The 15935-nt window shown below is 36.2% G+C and overlaps 1 protein-coding gene across 1 annotated transcript in view; it reads left to right on the top strand.

Moving 5' to 3' along the window:
* Window positions 1-15935, top strand: part of RECQL (RecQ like helicase) — a 33522-nt gene that overhangs the window by 16883 nt on the left and 704 nt on the right. The window contains exons 5-14 of the mRNA XM_043440050.1: window positions 787-893; window positions 4745-4943; window positions 6871-7037; window positions 8066-8147; window positions 9163-9311; window positions 9402-9519; window positions 10039-10177; window positions 13782-13873; window positions 14999-15218; window positions 15538-15667. Of these exons, the coding sequence (XP_043295985.1) occupies window positions 787-893; window positions 4745-4943; window positions 6871-7037; window positions 8066-8147; window positions 9163-9311; window positions 9402-9519; window positions 10039-10177; window positions 13782-13873; window positions 14999-15218; window positions 15538-15667 (1403 nt within the window). The remainder of the gene's footprint in view (window positions 1-786; window positions 894-4744; window positions 4944-6870; window positions 7038-8065; window positions 8148-9162; window positions 9312-9401; window positions 9520-10038; window positions 10178-13781; window positions 13874-14998; window positions 15219-15537; window positions 15668-15935) is intronic.

Here is a 15935-nt window from a genome sequence, read left to right as displayed (position 1 = left end):
GAATATTCAGGACTGATTTCCTTCAGGATGGACTGGTTGGATCTCCTTGCTGTCCAAGAGACTCTCAAGAGTCTTTTCCAGCACCACAGTTCAAAAGCATCAATTCTTCAGTGCTCAGCTTTCTTTATAATCCAGCTTTCACATTCATACATGAGTACTGGAAAAACCATAGCTTTGACTAGATGGACCTTTGTTGGCAAAGTAATGTCTCTGCTTTTTAATATGCTGTTTAGGTTGGTCATAACTTTTCCTCCAAGGAGCAAGCATCTTTTAATTTCATGGCTGCAGTCACCATCTGCAGTGATTTTGGAGCCCCCAAAAATAAAGTCTGCCACTGTTTCCCCATCTATTTGCCATGAAGTGATGGGACCAGATGCCATGATCTTAGTTTTCTGAATGTTGAGTTTTAAGCCAGCTTTTTCACTCTCCTCTTTCATTTTCATCAAGAGGCTCTTTAGTTCTTTGCTTTCTGCCATAAGGGTGGTGTCATCTGCATATCTGAAGTTACTGATATTTTTCCCTGCAATCTTGATTCCAGCTTGTGCTTCATCCAGCCCAGCGTTTCTCATGATGTTCTCTGCATATAAGTTAAATAAGCAGGGTGACAATAAACAGCCTTGATATACTCCTTTCCCTATTTGGAGCCAGTCTGTTGTTTCATGTCCAGTTCTAAGTGTTGCTTCCTGACCTACATACAGATTTTTCAAGTTACAGTAAAGAAGGTAAATGGTTGAAACTCACTTTGGTGGTGGTATGAAATTTAAGATGGATTTCTTTCTTTTTTAGGTTTTACCCTTGTGATTTGCCCACTAATCTCCCTTATGGAAGACCAGTTAATGGTTCTGAAACAATTAGGAATTTCAGCTACCATGTTAAATGCTTCTAGTTCTAAGGTATGCTCCTGTGGCTTTTATTGTATTTTATTTTTAATTTATACTCTTCAGTGGAGTAGGAACCTTAGCTACAATTTGAGTTGCATATAAAAGAAAAAACTGGTAACTTTATGTTGGAGTAAAAAATCACCACGCATAGATCAGGCTAGCCGACTGCTTATTTTGTATGCTGTGTGAGCTCAGATTAGTTTCAGTAGTTTTAAATGGTTAAAAAAAAATCAGCAGTGGAATTTTCCTGGCAGTCCCAGTGGTTAAGACTCTACACTTCCACTGCAGAAGGCACAGTTTCGATCCCTGGTTTGGGAACCAAGATCCTGCATGCCGTATGGTATGGCAAAAAAATAAAATCAAAAGAAAGAATAGTATTTTGTGAAGTGTGAAAATTATATGAAATTCAGATTTCAGTGACCATAAATAAAGTTTTATTGGAACAGAACCATGCTGGTTCTTTTATGTGTAGCCTCTGATTGTTTTCACCCTGTGAGGACAGAGTTGACTAGTTGTGATATGGACTACAACACCTAATGTTTACTATCTAGCACTTTACAGAAGGTTTGCTGACTTGTTTCATAGTATCCATTCTAAAACAGTGAGGAAGAATTTCTGATTATGGGATATAATTAAATACAAAAAATGAATTAGAAACAAGATGCCCAACCTTGTGGAATTTCTTGTTAGGAAATGGACTCTTTTACCTTTGTCTGTACAATAAAGCATTTCCCAGGTGATTTTTTTTAAAAGCATATTATTAAAAATTTTCAAAATATACAAAAATAGAATAGTATAAAAACTATTAAGTAGCCATAACAGTTATCAACATATGGCCAGTTTTTTTTCATCTGTATACCCCCAATTTCCCTCCCTGTCCACCCTTGGTTTATTTATTTGAGACAAGTCTCAGACATCATACCATTTCAGTTGTAACTTCTTCAGTATATATCTCTAACATTAAAAAAAAAAAAAAACAAACTAAAAAATAGAACTAAATGCCATTATCACATCTAAAAATTTAGTATTAGTTCCTTAAAACCATCAAATAAAAATACTCAGGTTTCTGTCTCATCAAGTGTTATTATCTGTTTAAAATCATGGTCCAAATTCATGCATTATGCTGTATTGGTTGATATATCCATGCGTGCATGCATGCTATGTCACTTCAGTCATGTCTGACTCTGTGCGACCTATGGACAACAGCCTACCAGGCTCCTCTGTCCACGGGATTCTCTAGGCAAGAATACTGGAGTGGGTTGCCATTTCCTTCTCCAATAGGTTCCCTTTATTTCTTGTTTGTTTCCTGTGCAATTATTGTTTAGGTTTTTGTTTTTTGGGTTTTTTTGGTCCTTAAGTTTCCTATATTCTGTCTCTTCCTGATTGTATCCTTGTGATGTTGTTCCACTTGTTACTTTTAGTTAGTCTAAAAGTTGACTGAATTTGGGCTTTTTTTTTTTTTTTCTGTAGGAGTATATTTACTCCTGGTATCACTCAGGAGGTATTTAACACCTGGTTATTTTTTGTGTGTGTGATGTTAGTTCGATCAGTGGGGTCACCTTATGACTGCCTGCTCTATAATTATCAAGTTCTCGATCATCTTTTCATTTAATGGCTTTTAGTAGCCACTGATAATAATTGCCTACCTTAGAGCGTTATTTAATTATGGGGTAATAAAATGGTGATTTCTAATTCTCACTTCTTAAATTAGCTAGATTTTTCCTGTAAAAAAGAACTTTTTCCTTATTAACTCTTTGCAGATTGAAAGTTCTTTCTCTTTCTCTGGGGCTTCCCTGGTGGCTCAGATGGTAAAGAATCTGCCTGCAGTACAGGAGACCCCAGTTCAATCCCTAGCTCGGGAAGATCCCTTGGAGAAGGGAATACCCACGCCAGTATTCTTGCCTGGAGAGTTCCATGGACAGAGGAGCCTGGGTAGGCTACAGCCGTTGATAATAATTGCCTACCTTAGAGCATTATTTAATTAGGGGGTTATAAAAAGGTGATTTCTAATTCTCACTTCTTAAATTAGCTAGACTTTTTCTGTAAAAAAGGACCTTTTCCTTATTTATTCTTTGAAGATTGAAAGTTCTTTCCCTTTCTTTAACCAGTTTTCATTATGGAAATGAAATTTCAAGTATTATGGAAAGAGTTAGTTTTCCAGCATTCTCCAAAGGTGGTCAATAAATTCTTTTTTTTTTCCCAAGTATCATTTTAAACCTATGGATTTTTAACATGTTTGATGTCTTTCCATCCATGGTTATTATTATTTTTTTTAATGTTGAAGTAGTCCCATGTTTGGGTAGTGAGAGTCTATTTAATTTGGCCCCTAGGTCTAACTCCTAGCTTTTGAGTCTGGTTTCTTTTCTAAGATAACGTCATGCTCATTTTGTGTATTTCTTCCCAGACCTGAAATCAGCCATGTCTTCAAGAAGTTCTGGTTCTTTTAGTCTTTCCCAAATAGTTTTAATTTATTTAAACTCTTGTGTCATTTTAAGTGCTTTCTAGTTCACCAAAATGAATCTATGAAGAACACTGCCTTCTCATACTGCACTTTTTTAAAGTTGAAAAAGAGAGTAATAATAATGGAAAGTATAGTTGGCCCCTGAACAACATGAGGGTTAGGGGCCCTAACTGTCCACACAGTCAAAAGTCTGCGCTTAACTTACAGTCAGCCTTCCACATTCAGGGATTCAACTAGTTGTGGATCACGTGGTACTGTAGTCTTTACTACTGAAAAAAATCTGCATGTAAGTGCACCCAGGCAGTTCAAATTGCAGGTGGCTCAGTGATAAAAAATCCATCTGCCAATGTAGGAGACATGGGTTCCATCCCTGGGTTTGGGAAGATCCCCTGGAGGAGGAAATGGCAACCCGCTCCAGTATTCTTGCCTGGGAAATCCCATAGAGAGAGGATCCTGGCGGGCTAGCGTCCACAGGGATCAAAAAGAGTCAGACAAGACTGGGTGACTAAGCATCCTTTTCTCAGGCAATAACTCAGATGTTTGCTCCTCTAAGATTTCTGGGACATATAGACCAGTTGAAGTATTTAATACACTTTGGCCATTTCTTAACAAAACTAGGAATATCTCGAGGAGTTAACAAACTGCTTTCCTGGGATGATGAAGGCATTTTGAATTTCTATTTCTATCACATTCACCACTTCTTTTGATCTTTAATTAGATTAGAAGGAAGAATACAACATCCAGTGTACTAAATGTTATGGAAAACAACAGCACTAAGAACCAAGTAGCTGTTACCTCTTAAGATGTATTCTTATTGTATATAATACATAATATATAGAATCTCATTTTCATTATTCATAATGATAAGATATTGATATAATGAATCAGATACTTTGTAAAACCTAGATTATGAATAGATTTGATAACATCATTAAAGTATCTAATCAAGAATAAATTTTGTTTTGTGAAATCAGATCTGTGAGATCTATGAAATGATTTCAAATACAACATTAAAATTAATAAAACCTGTCTTTATCACCATACTTACTGCATTTAGCTTACATTTTGGCATTTATTGTGAAAAATTTAGAATTATGCCTTCATGGAGTAAATGCTTTTTGGAATGTCTTCATATTCGTTTTTGTGTTCTCTTTTTTGTCAAATGAGATTGATTATTCTTTTATCAACAGTTTGAATGTAAATAAATAACTAAAATGCTATTTGCACAGCTACCATGAAGCTCAGTACTGGGACATCATTTTGATTTTAATGAAGTAAGCATCTGCTGCTACAGCAGCTCAAGGCTGTTGCTTCTGAGTAATGAGCATCTTCATTTACCACTGAGTATTGCATTCTGCTGGCTTAGTTGTCCTATCATTGTGTCTATATTTCCTTTCAATAGGAGCATGTGAAATGGGTTCATGCTGAAATGGTAAATAAAAACTCCAAGCTAAAGCTGATTTATGTGACTCCAGAGAAAATTGCAAAAAGCAAAATGTTTATGTCAAGACTGGAAAAAGCCTATGAAGCAAGAAGATTTACCCGAATTGCTGTAGATGAAGTTCATTGCTGTAGTCAGTGGGGACACGATTTCAGACCTGGTATGTATGTTCTGGGCGTCTCAGGTGGCACAGTGATAAAGAATCCACCTGCCAATTCGGGAGACATGGGTTCGATCCCTGGGTCGGGAGGATCCCTGGAGGAGGGCATGGCAACCCACTTTAGTATTCTTGCCTGGAGAATGCCATGGACAGAGGAGCCTGGTGAGCTACAGTTTATGGGGTCACAAAGAGTCAGACAAAACAGAGTGCACACACACATGTGTATTCTACCTAAAAAACCCTGTAATGCTAGGGACTCTTTCCTTACTCAGCTTTACATGATGCAAATCCTTGCTTCCATTAAAATTATCCTCTTAGGTAGTCAATACTTATTTTTTTCTTGCCTTAATGCAAGAGGAGTCAAGAGGCAGAATCTTTAATCTCTTTAATCCCCACCCACCATGGTAGTGCTTCTTAGTCCAGTTGCCTTTATCTTTTGAAATGTGTATATATTAACAAATACTGTACTTTTTCATCTTTAGCTGTAAAGTTTTACTGATTTCTGGATTCTCCTTCATATCTGTTGAGGAATTTTTGCTTCTGCTTCAAAGTTGTCTCTTCTAGTCATCGTTTTAGGTATCTTCAGCACTCACTCCAGGATCTATACCCAGTGAACTCCTCACTGTTACAATTCTGTGGTATACTTTAGTAACCTTAGTCTTTGCCCTACCAGCATAATCCTACAGTCTTAGCCTAAAACAGATTGCTCAAACTTGTTCTATGCAAAGAAATCTGAAAATCAATTTTTTTTTTTTTTTTTTGCTATTGAGCTGTATGAGTTCTTTATCAAATTTGTGTATTAGTTAACCTCTTATCAGACACATGATTTGCCAGATGTTTTCTCCCATTCCCTGGGTTGCCTTTCATTAGGTTAATGGCTTCCTTTGCTGGACAGAAGCTTTTTAATTTGAAGCATCCCCACCTGTTTTTTTCATTTTGTTTTTGCCGTTGGCCTCAGATTCAAGAAATCATTGCCAAGACCGATGTCAAGGAGCTTATCTCATGTGTTTGTGTCCAGGAGTTTTATGGTTCCAGATCTTACATTCGAGTCTTTAGTTCATTGTGAGTTCACTTTTGTGTATGGTGTCACATGAGGGTCCAGTTTTGTTCTTTATGCATGTGTCTGTCCAGTGTTCCCAACACCATTTATTGAAGAAACTGTTGTTTCCCCATTATGTGTTCTTGGCTCCTTTGTAGAAGATTTATTGACTATATATATGCGGGTTTACTTCTGGACTGTGGTCTTTCATAACTTTCCAAACAGATAACTTTCTTCTCCCTGATGTTATAGTAGCCTTCAACCTTAACATTGAGCCATTTCTACAACGTTTCTTTCTCACTTTTCTCCAAATAGTTTAACTACTTGAGGGTGTACTCAAGGATGACAAAGCTAGTGATTTAGATGTATATGATAAATATGAGCCCAGAAGTTTCCCTAAAGTGGGTTCTATAAAAACCAAGCATTTTCTTGTCTGAGTTTAACACTCTTGGGTGGTCTCTGTGGTAGAAGGGTTTTGACAGATGGTCTTTTTATCTTTTATCCTTTGCCATAATTCAAACACAATATTTGTGTTATCCTTTGCCAAATTCAAACGTAATTCAAACATAATTCAAACATAAAACAAATGGCTGCTCCCACTCCACCTCTTGAATCCGCTATCCAACAGGTGTAGACCAGTGCTTAGCTTCCTGGAGGCATTTCGCAGGGCATTCCACCTGTGGCCAAGAGTGCTTGTTTCTGATGAACCAGTTATAGAAGTAGAGTAAAGTCCATCTGTCACAAAGGCTAGGCTGCAGTGGCAGATTAGATACAAATGGTTGTGGAAATAAACTCACAGTCATCTTGATGATCTGCCTAAAAGATCAGTCCTTTTTTTATTCCTGAAAGAATAGGAAGAGGGCTACTCTGTATTTTTTTTTTCCCCAGATTATAAGGCTCTTGGTATCTTGAAGCGGCAGTTCCCAAATGCGTCGCTAATTGGACTGACCGCAACAGCGACCAGTCACGTTTTGAAGGATGCTCAGAAAATATTGTGCGTTGAAAAATGTTTTACTTTCACGGCTTCTTTTAATCGGCCAAATCTCTATTATGAGGTATGTAATTCTATGTCAGTTTATTTTGTGAAGGATTTAGAAGAGAGTTTCAGTTCAGTTCAGTCGCTCAGTCATGTCTGACTCTTTGCGACCCCATGAACTGCAGCACGCCAGGCCTCCCGGAGCCTACCAAAACTCATGTCCATTGAGTCGGTGATGCCATCCAACCATCTCAGCCTCTGTCGTCCCCTTCTCCTGCCCTCAATCTTTCCCAGCATCAGGGTCTTTTCAAAGTTTACTTTTTCATTATGTCTGTTTACATGAGTCACAGTTATGTTCAAAAGTTTAAAAAAAATTGGATGAGTATAAACAGATTTATTCATGAATGCTTCCTTCATATATCTTATGCTATTTAATCCTTTGCTTGGTTAAGTAGAAAAAACTGCCTTGTTAAATTTGCATACATGCTTTTTGTGTAAGGATGGAGAGAAAGCATGCATCGATTGAGGGACCTGGGACTTCCTTGATGGTCCTGTGGTTAAGACTCAGTACTTCCAATGCAGGGGACATGGGTTTGATGCATGGCATAGCCAAAAAAGTGAAAAAGATAACCAAGGACTCTAATGACATCTCTGTAAAATTAATTATGAAATAATGCAAAATTAATATACCCTTAAAGATTTGCTAATCCTCCCTATTTAGATTTTATTTAGTATATAACCTTGAAAGTTAAAGAACCTCACAGCCGTTTTTACTTTCCAGTCCTTTAAGGATAGACTTAATATTTTTCTGAATTCTTACTGAATAGTTATTTGTGCCATGGTTTATGTTTTTACAAATATAGGGTCAGAAAATAAAAAAAGTGTACACCTTTACAAGTTATTCATTGCTTCTGTGCCTCCTTTTTGGTGAATTAAAAATTAAGGATCAAGAAGAGTCTGGGTGGTGACAGGGTCAGATGAAGCGAATGAAAGAATGATAGGAAAAAACACCATGTCCAAGAAAGAATGGCACCTTGAAAGTTGTAAGTAAATAACCACATGAATGGCACTCATTAATTTACTTTTTAATAAGTTAACTTTTTTTAGGTTCGGCAGAAGCCCTCAAACACTGAAGATTTTATTGAGGACATTGTAAAGCTCATTAATGGAAGATACAAGGGGCAATCAGGTAATATAAAAACAAACCAACTATAAAGACTGAGCACTTTACAGAAGTAACAAATACTACAGCAATTCACTGAAAAAGATTAATGCATGGCAGAACATACTTGAAAATCTCATGATAAAATTAATTTTCTTGGTGATCTTAGAAATCGGGTTGGCATTTGCTAATGACACATATTGTGAGAGTCGTGAAACTGACTTGCTTATTTACACTTAATTGCATTAGAATAGACCGAATGACATAATGTTATCAATAGCACCTATTTAGTAAGTATCTACTGTGTATAAGATTGAAGGCTAAGCAATGATGTTCTATAGGGATATAAAATAGTTTTCTTATAATAAAGGACACATTAAAGAAATATAAAAAGTAAATGCTGAATGAGTTAAGTGTAGATGGAGTTGAGATTGTGTATAACATGTTCCAAGATTAATGCGTAGACAGGTGTTACTAAAGCAAAGAATTGGTATAAAAGTTGTATTTCAAAACTATTCTGTAGATTGCCAGGAGATATTAGTGGGTGCCCTGGGTAAAAGGAGTTCCAGGGTCAAATAAGTTTGAGAAAGTCTGCAGGTTATTCATTCTTCCCACAGCGTCACAGGGTTTGAAGTTCTAACCAGCCTTGCAAATAGAGAGAGACACCTGTTTAACTTTGTTCAGTGCAGTGCTTCCCAAACTCATTTGCACATGGAACTCTTTTTTCACAGCACACTTGTTTACATCTTGTAGAGGATGAAGCATCAGTTTGAGAAATACTGTGCAGTGGAAGATAAAGTTGGAGAGAGAACTAAGATAATGGAAACCTTAACTGGTGGCTCCAGGCTCGTTACTGCTCTAGAGCAAGTTGCTGACCAAATCTTGAGTTATACTGGAAAGTCAGTCTGTGTTCAGGGCCTTGGAATTTTTCATAATTCTTTTTTCCCCATGCACTGTAATTACCAGTATCTTGAGTGTGTGAGTTAAAAATTTTCTAGGAATGTGCTATTTGTATCTAACCATTTGACATCTTTTACTACAGGAATCATATATTGCTTTTCTCAGAAAGACTCTGAGCAAGTTACAATTAGTTTACAGAAATTGGGGATTCCTGCAGGTGCATACCATGCCAATATGGAACCAGAAGATAAGACCAAGGTTCACAGAAGATGGTCAGCGAATGAAATTCAGGTTAACTAATAAATACTTAATTGAAACCTAATTCACCTTTAAATATATTTTTAGCTTAATTAATATATATATAATGTTAATACATTTTAGGTAGTTGTGGCAACAGTTGCATTTGGTATGGGAATTGATAAGCCAGATGTGAGGTTTGTTATTCATCATTCAATGAGTAAATCCATGGAAAATTATTACCAAGAGAGTGGCCGTGCAGGTATGTATAACTCATACCCAGAAGTAATTTTTTAAAAGAGCTTTAAAAACACTGTAAGTGATATTTATTAATACTGTATTTTTAACTCTTTATTGCCTAGTATTTTTATAACAAACAATGAAGTCCTTTGAAGTTTTATATTTATTTGCCTATGGAGAAATTTTCCTTATGTTCTATTTTAGTGTAATGAATTATTTCTTCTTATGTTTGCTAAGATAATTTGATATCCATCTTTGTCTCCTGAGTTTTTAATTAGTGGTTTCGAGTTTATAATTTGAATAACTGGATTATTTATGGACAGGTTTTTAAGCTAATAAAGTTGATTGTTGACAGTTCTCTTCAGTTGTATTTTAAAAAATTTGAGGACAGCTGTTACAAATTAACTTTTACATCTCTCTCTGAAATTCCTAGATATGATATGTTTAGACTGAGATATCACCAGCAAATTTTATATTTATTATTTTTGCATGTTTGACTTTTTAAAGTAACTATGCAATCTGAAGATGCTTCCCACTGCAGGTCGAGATGACATGAAAGCAGACTGTATTTTGTATTATGGCTTTGGAGATATATTCAGGATAAGTTCAATGGTGGTGATGGAAAATGTGGGACAACAAAAGCTTTATGAGATGGTGTCCTACTGTCAAAACATAAACAAGTAAGCCACACACTTTTTTGTCACTTTTGTCAATTAAAAACAAGCACAACATGAAAGCATGTGACGTTCCTTGGGTCCTTCCTTAAGTGAGTAAATACCTTGGTGAAACATCAAGTGTAAACCAGTAAAAGCGGATGTCTGAAGGGGTAGAAACCAGTACATGAACCTGTAGAATGCCTGGATTTAAGGACATATAAGATATAGAGAACAAACTAGTGGTTACCAGTGATGAGAGTTGGGGGAGGAGGTGGGGGTGTGGGAGGTATAGACTTTTGGGTATAAGATAGGCTCAAGGATATATTGTGCAACACAGGGAATATAGATAATATTTTGTAATACTTGGAAAGTAACCTTTAAAAATTGTCAAAAATAAAAATATAGTATCTTAAGTCTAAAAAGAAAAAAGTTATTCTCTCTTTCTTCAAGAAGGATAACTGTTAACTTTTTTCTGAATGTTTGGTAGCAGTCACCTGTGAAGCCATCTATTCTTGGAGTTTTGTTTCTTGGGAGTTTTCAAATTACTGATTCAGTTTCATGACTGGTAATTGGTCTGTTTATATTTTTTATTTCTTCCTTGTTCAGTCTTGTTCAGATTGTACATTTCTAGGAATTTGTCCATTTCATCTAGGTTATCCATTTTATTGGCAAATATTTGTCCATAGTAGTGTCTTTGATCTTTTGCATTTCTCTGGTATAGGTTGCAACTTTTTCATTTTTGATTTTATTGACTTGGGCTTTTTTCCTTGATGGGTCTGGATAAAGATTCTGTTTATCTTGAGACTTTCCTGGTGGGCCAGTGGTTGACTCTGTGCCAAGAACCAGCTCTTAGTTTCATTGATCTTTACCATTATTTTTTTAGTCTAGTTTTTCTGCTCTGATCTTTGTTTCATTCCTTCCTTCTATTAACTCCTTCTACTAACTTTGGTTTTTGTTTGGTCTTTTTCTAGTTCCTTTAAGTGTAAGGTTAGGTTGTTTATTTGAGATTTTTCTTATTTCCTGAGGTAAGCTTATGTTGCTATAAATTTTCCTCTTAGAACTATTATTTCTGAATTCCATAGATTTTGAATTGTTGTGTTTTTGTCTCCAGGTATTTTTGCATTTTTCTTTGATTTCTTCAGTGATTCATTGGTTGTTTAGTAGTATATGGTTTTGCCTCTGCATGTTTTGAGTTTCTTGCAGTTTTTTTCTTATAGTTGATTTCTAGTTTCATAGTGTTGTGGTTGGAAGAGATGCTTTATATTATTTCCTGTCTTAACTTTACCAAGGCTTGTTTTGTGGCATAGCATGTGATCTGTCCTGGAGAATGTTAATGTTCCTTGTGCACTTGAAAAGAATATATTCTGCTATTTTTGAATAGAATGGTCTATATATGTCAAATCTGGTCTGATGTATCATTTAATGCCAGTGTTTCCTTATTGATTTTCTGTCTGGATCATCTGTCTATTGATATAAATATCAATATTATAGATCCTTACTGTTATTGTGTTAGTCAGTTTCTCTATTTATGTCTGTTAATATTTGTTTTGTGTATTTAGGTGGTTCTGTGTAGTTAGGTGTATATATGTGTATATATATATATATATATACATGTATATATATATATATATGTATCAATAGTTGTTATATGTTCTTGGATTGATCCCCTGATCATTATGTAATGTCCTTCTTGTGTCTTTTAACAGTCTTTGTTTTAAAGTTTATCTGATATGGGGCTTCCCTTATAGCTCAGTTGGTAAAGAATCTGCCTGCAATACAGGAGACCCCGGTTCGAAGGTCCGCTGGAGAAGGGATAGGCTACCCACTCCAGTATTCTTGGGCTTCCCTTGTGGCTTAGCTGGTAAAGAATCCACCTGCAATGCTGGAGACCTGGGTTTGACCCCTGGGTTGGGAATATCCCCTGGAGAAGGGAAAGGCTACCCACTCCAGTATTCTGGCCTGGAAAATTCCATGGACTGTATAGTCCATGGAGTTGCAAAGAGTCAGACTCGACTGGGCAACTTTCACTTTCTTTGTCTGATAGGAGTGTTGCTACCTTGGCTTTCTTTTGATTTCCATTTGCATGGAATATGTTTCCCCAGCCCCTCACTTTCAGTCTATGTGTGTCTTTAGAGCTGAGTCTCTTGTAGGCAGCATATATGCAGGTCTTGATTTTGTATCCATTCTGCCACTTTATGTCTTTTGGGTGGAGCATTTAGTCCATTTCAAGTTAAAGGAATTGTTTTAGGTATGTACTTATTGCCATTTCATTGTTTTGAGGTGGTTTTGTAGACCTTTTTTGTTCCTTCTTTTACTTTCTTGTGGTTTGATGAATTTAGTGTTTGAATTCCTTTTTCTTTATTGTGTGGGTTTCTATAATAGAATTCTGATTTGTGGTTACCATGAGGTTTATATATAGCAATTTCTCTATATACATGATGATGTAAGTTGCTACTCTCTTAATTTCAAATGCATTTTATCAATCTTGCATTTGTATTCTTCCCTCACAATTAATATTTTTACTCTTAGTCATCTTTGTAGTCTTACTGCCCATCATATTATAAGGACTCAAAATTTTTTAAGTAAGCAGTAATTAGTGATAGTAACGGAGAAGGAATGGCAGCCCACTCCAGTGTTCTTGCCTGGAGAATCCCAGGGACGGGGAAGCCTGGTGGGCTGCCGTCTATGGGGTTGCACAGAGCCAGACACGACTGAAGCGACTTAGCAGCAGCAGCAGCAGTGATAAAAAATGGTATTTCTTTCCTATTAATGCTACAGTAAGTTTAAAAAATGAGAAAATGAAAATGTCCTTAGATATCCAATATCCAGTGCCCTCATGAAGCATATTTTGGGACTTAAGACTCACAATGATACTATGAAATACAGGAAACTACTTTGCTATCAGGAAGATTCTCTAATACAGGTATACCTTGGAGATATTGCAGTTTCAGTTTGAGACCACTGCAGTAAAGTGAAAATTGTAATAAAGCTAGTGATGTGAATCTTTTGGTTTCCCAGTGCATAGAAGTTATTTTTATACTAACAACATATGGAAAAAAGTATTACATATGGTGGGCAGAGTAGTAGTCTTCCAAAGATGTCCACATCTGAATCTCTGGAACCTGTGAGTATGCTACTTTACCTGGCAAAAGGGAGTTAAAGTTACAAATAGATTTAAAGTTGTAGTCAGCTGATTTTAAGATAGGGAGATGATTCTGAATTATTTGGGTGGACTCACTATAATCACAAGGGTTCTTAAATGTAGAAGGAGGAATAAGATGTCAGAATAATGTGAAAACTTAACCCATTGTTAGCTTTGAAGATAGAGGAAAGGGGGCCATGAGCCAAGAAGTGCAGGCAGTCTTTAGAATCTGGAAAGGGCAAGAAAACAGATTCTTCCCTAGAACTGCTCGGAGAAATCCAGCCCTGCCGACACCTTGCTTTTATTGATTTTAACCGAGTGAGACCCATGTCAGCCTTCTAACCTATAAAAATGTAAGATTATAAATCTGCGTTGTTTTAAGCCACCAAGTTTATGCTAATGTTATGGCAGCAACAGGAAATTAGTAACAGTATATAACCCTGCATTTTGAAATGGAGATAATTCATACCTCTAATCTGTTTGCAGATGTCGTCGTGTATTGATAGCTCAACATTTTGATGAAGTATGGAGTCCAGAAGCATGTAACAAAATGTGTGATAACTGCTGTAAAGAGATTTGTGAGTTGTCCTTTTTAGATTTCTATAAGCTAATGTTTATAGCTAGGACTACATGAGGACAGTATTAGACACCCGAAGTGTATTTAAAAGAATTAGCCAGGTGTGAATAGAATTTCTCAGATTTGAGAGGAGTAACACAAAGTTTTGAAACAAGTACAAATAAAAGCTGTATGTGTATGCATGTATTTTATATTGCTACACTGAGATGTTAAATTTTTAAGAAATGAAGGGAAACATTTAAAATCCCTGATTAGAAATACTATTTATATATGAGAATGCTGACCTCCTGTAATAATCTCCAATACTTTATAGTCACTGACTGAAGAGAGTAATTTAGTACAAAATAGAGATTATAGTGTATCATTTTTGATCCAGATAATATTCAATCACTTTTAAGACACTAGTTTAGTAGTGCTGGTGCTGTATTTTCACTTTTAAAAATTCTGTATATATATGCATATTGTTTGATGAGCTAGACTAACCCATTCCTCACTGAGTTCTGATGCCTTGGTTGGGGAAGGTCACAACAATTTAAACTTTGCAGGTAGAGAAAATTATTTGTGTTTACTAGACCGTTTTATACTGACCAAATTAACAACAGTCTGATAAATACGTCTGAGTGCTTGTGTCAATAGATGGGAATAACTGTCCAGGAGATTCTTGTGAAATTAGAGTCCCTAGGAAGCCACACTGGTTGTCAGAATATTGCTTAATGAGCATGCATCATTAAATATGAAGCAATGAAGAACAGATTGACTAAATATGGTAGTCTAAACCTGATAAACATGTAGAAGAGACTTACCCTCTATAAACACCTCTAAGTCTTTGTCATAATCATGTCTGGCTGATACCTTTTGGTTCTGAGAGCATCTCCAAAGACCTTCCAATAAACAGATTATTTTTTTTTTATATCATTTAAATTCGTGTCTTAGAGAGACTATACCTTAATCTAATGAAAAGAGACTTGAGCAGTAGTCTTAATTCAGAACATAGGAACAAACCAGTGTTTAGGGTGGCTCACATTGGATGACTTATTTTTTAAAAGAGTCTAACCACTTAGGACAGCCTATCCTTGCCCCAATTTCAAAATCTCATCCATCTTTAACCATGTCTCTTTCATTGCAGCATTTGAAAGAAAGAATGTAACGGCATACTGCAGGGATCTTATTAAGATCCTGAAGCAGGCCGAGGACCTGAATGAAAAGCTCACTCCACTAAAACTGATCGACTCTTGGATGGGAAAGGGTGCCTCGAAATTGAGAGTGGCAGGCCTTGCTCCCCCCACACTTCCTCGTGAAGACCTGGAGAAAATCATTGCACACTTCCTTATACAGCAGTATCTCAAGTATATACACACCCGTTTCTTGCCCTCTCACGCTGTCTTTCCTGATTCTTATTTTTATATAAGTGCAACAGAACAAATGGTTTACTGGTTGTTTCATAGAACTTTTAAACACACTATAAAATTGACCTAGTAAACAAATTCAGACTTTTAATTATCACATGTCAAAGCAGCAGAAAAGTAGAATACTATATTGCATTTTTATACTAAAAGTTTTATTTCATATCAATGTTAGTTAAAATTATTTTACTTATTTTTTATAAATTTCAGTTTGTTGTCTGCAACTTCTCAAAGCCTGACTGTTGGCCTTTGTCTCCTGCAGAGAAGACTACAGTTTTACAGCTTACGCTACCATTTCATACTTGAAAGTAGGACCTAAAGCTAATCTTCTGAACAGCGAGGCCCACGTTATCACCATGAGAGTAAAGAAGCCCGTGCAGAGCTGTTTCAGGGTGATTGCTGATTTTCAATCTTTAATTATTTGAAAAAGACAATAAAGCCTGTGTCATGCTTTTCTTTAGTACTCTTCTGGGTCCAGTGGAACACAAAAGAGATAAGTCAGTGTTCTTGGAATCTGGGTATAGAAGAGAGAAAGCCTACTTTTGTGTTCTGCAGAGGTATTAAGTGGAAGGATGTAGACTAGTTTTTAAATAGACTAGGGGTTTCCCAGCTTTTGGAATGTGCAGACTCTATTTTAATGTCTGATGTCACGATGCGCCC

The sequence above is a fragment of the Cervus canadensis genome, chromosome 21 (genome assembly GCF_019320065.1).
Source record: "Cervus canadensis isolate Bull #8, Minnesota chromosome 21, ASM1932006v1, whole genome shotgun sequence".
Taxonomy (NCBI): domain Eukaryota; kingdom Metazoa; phylum Chordata; class Mammalia; order Artiodactyla; family Cervidae; genus Cervus; species Cervus canadensis.
Note: the sequence above shows the minus strand (reverse complement) of the source record. Positions and strands in the feature narration are given on the sequence as shown.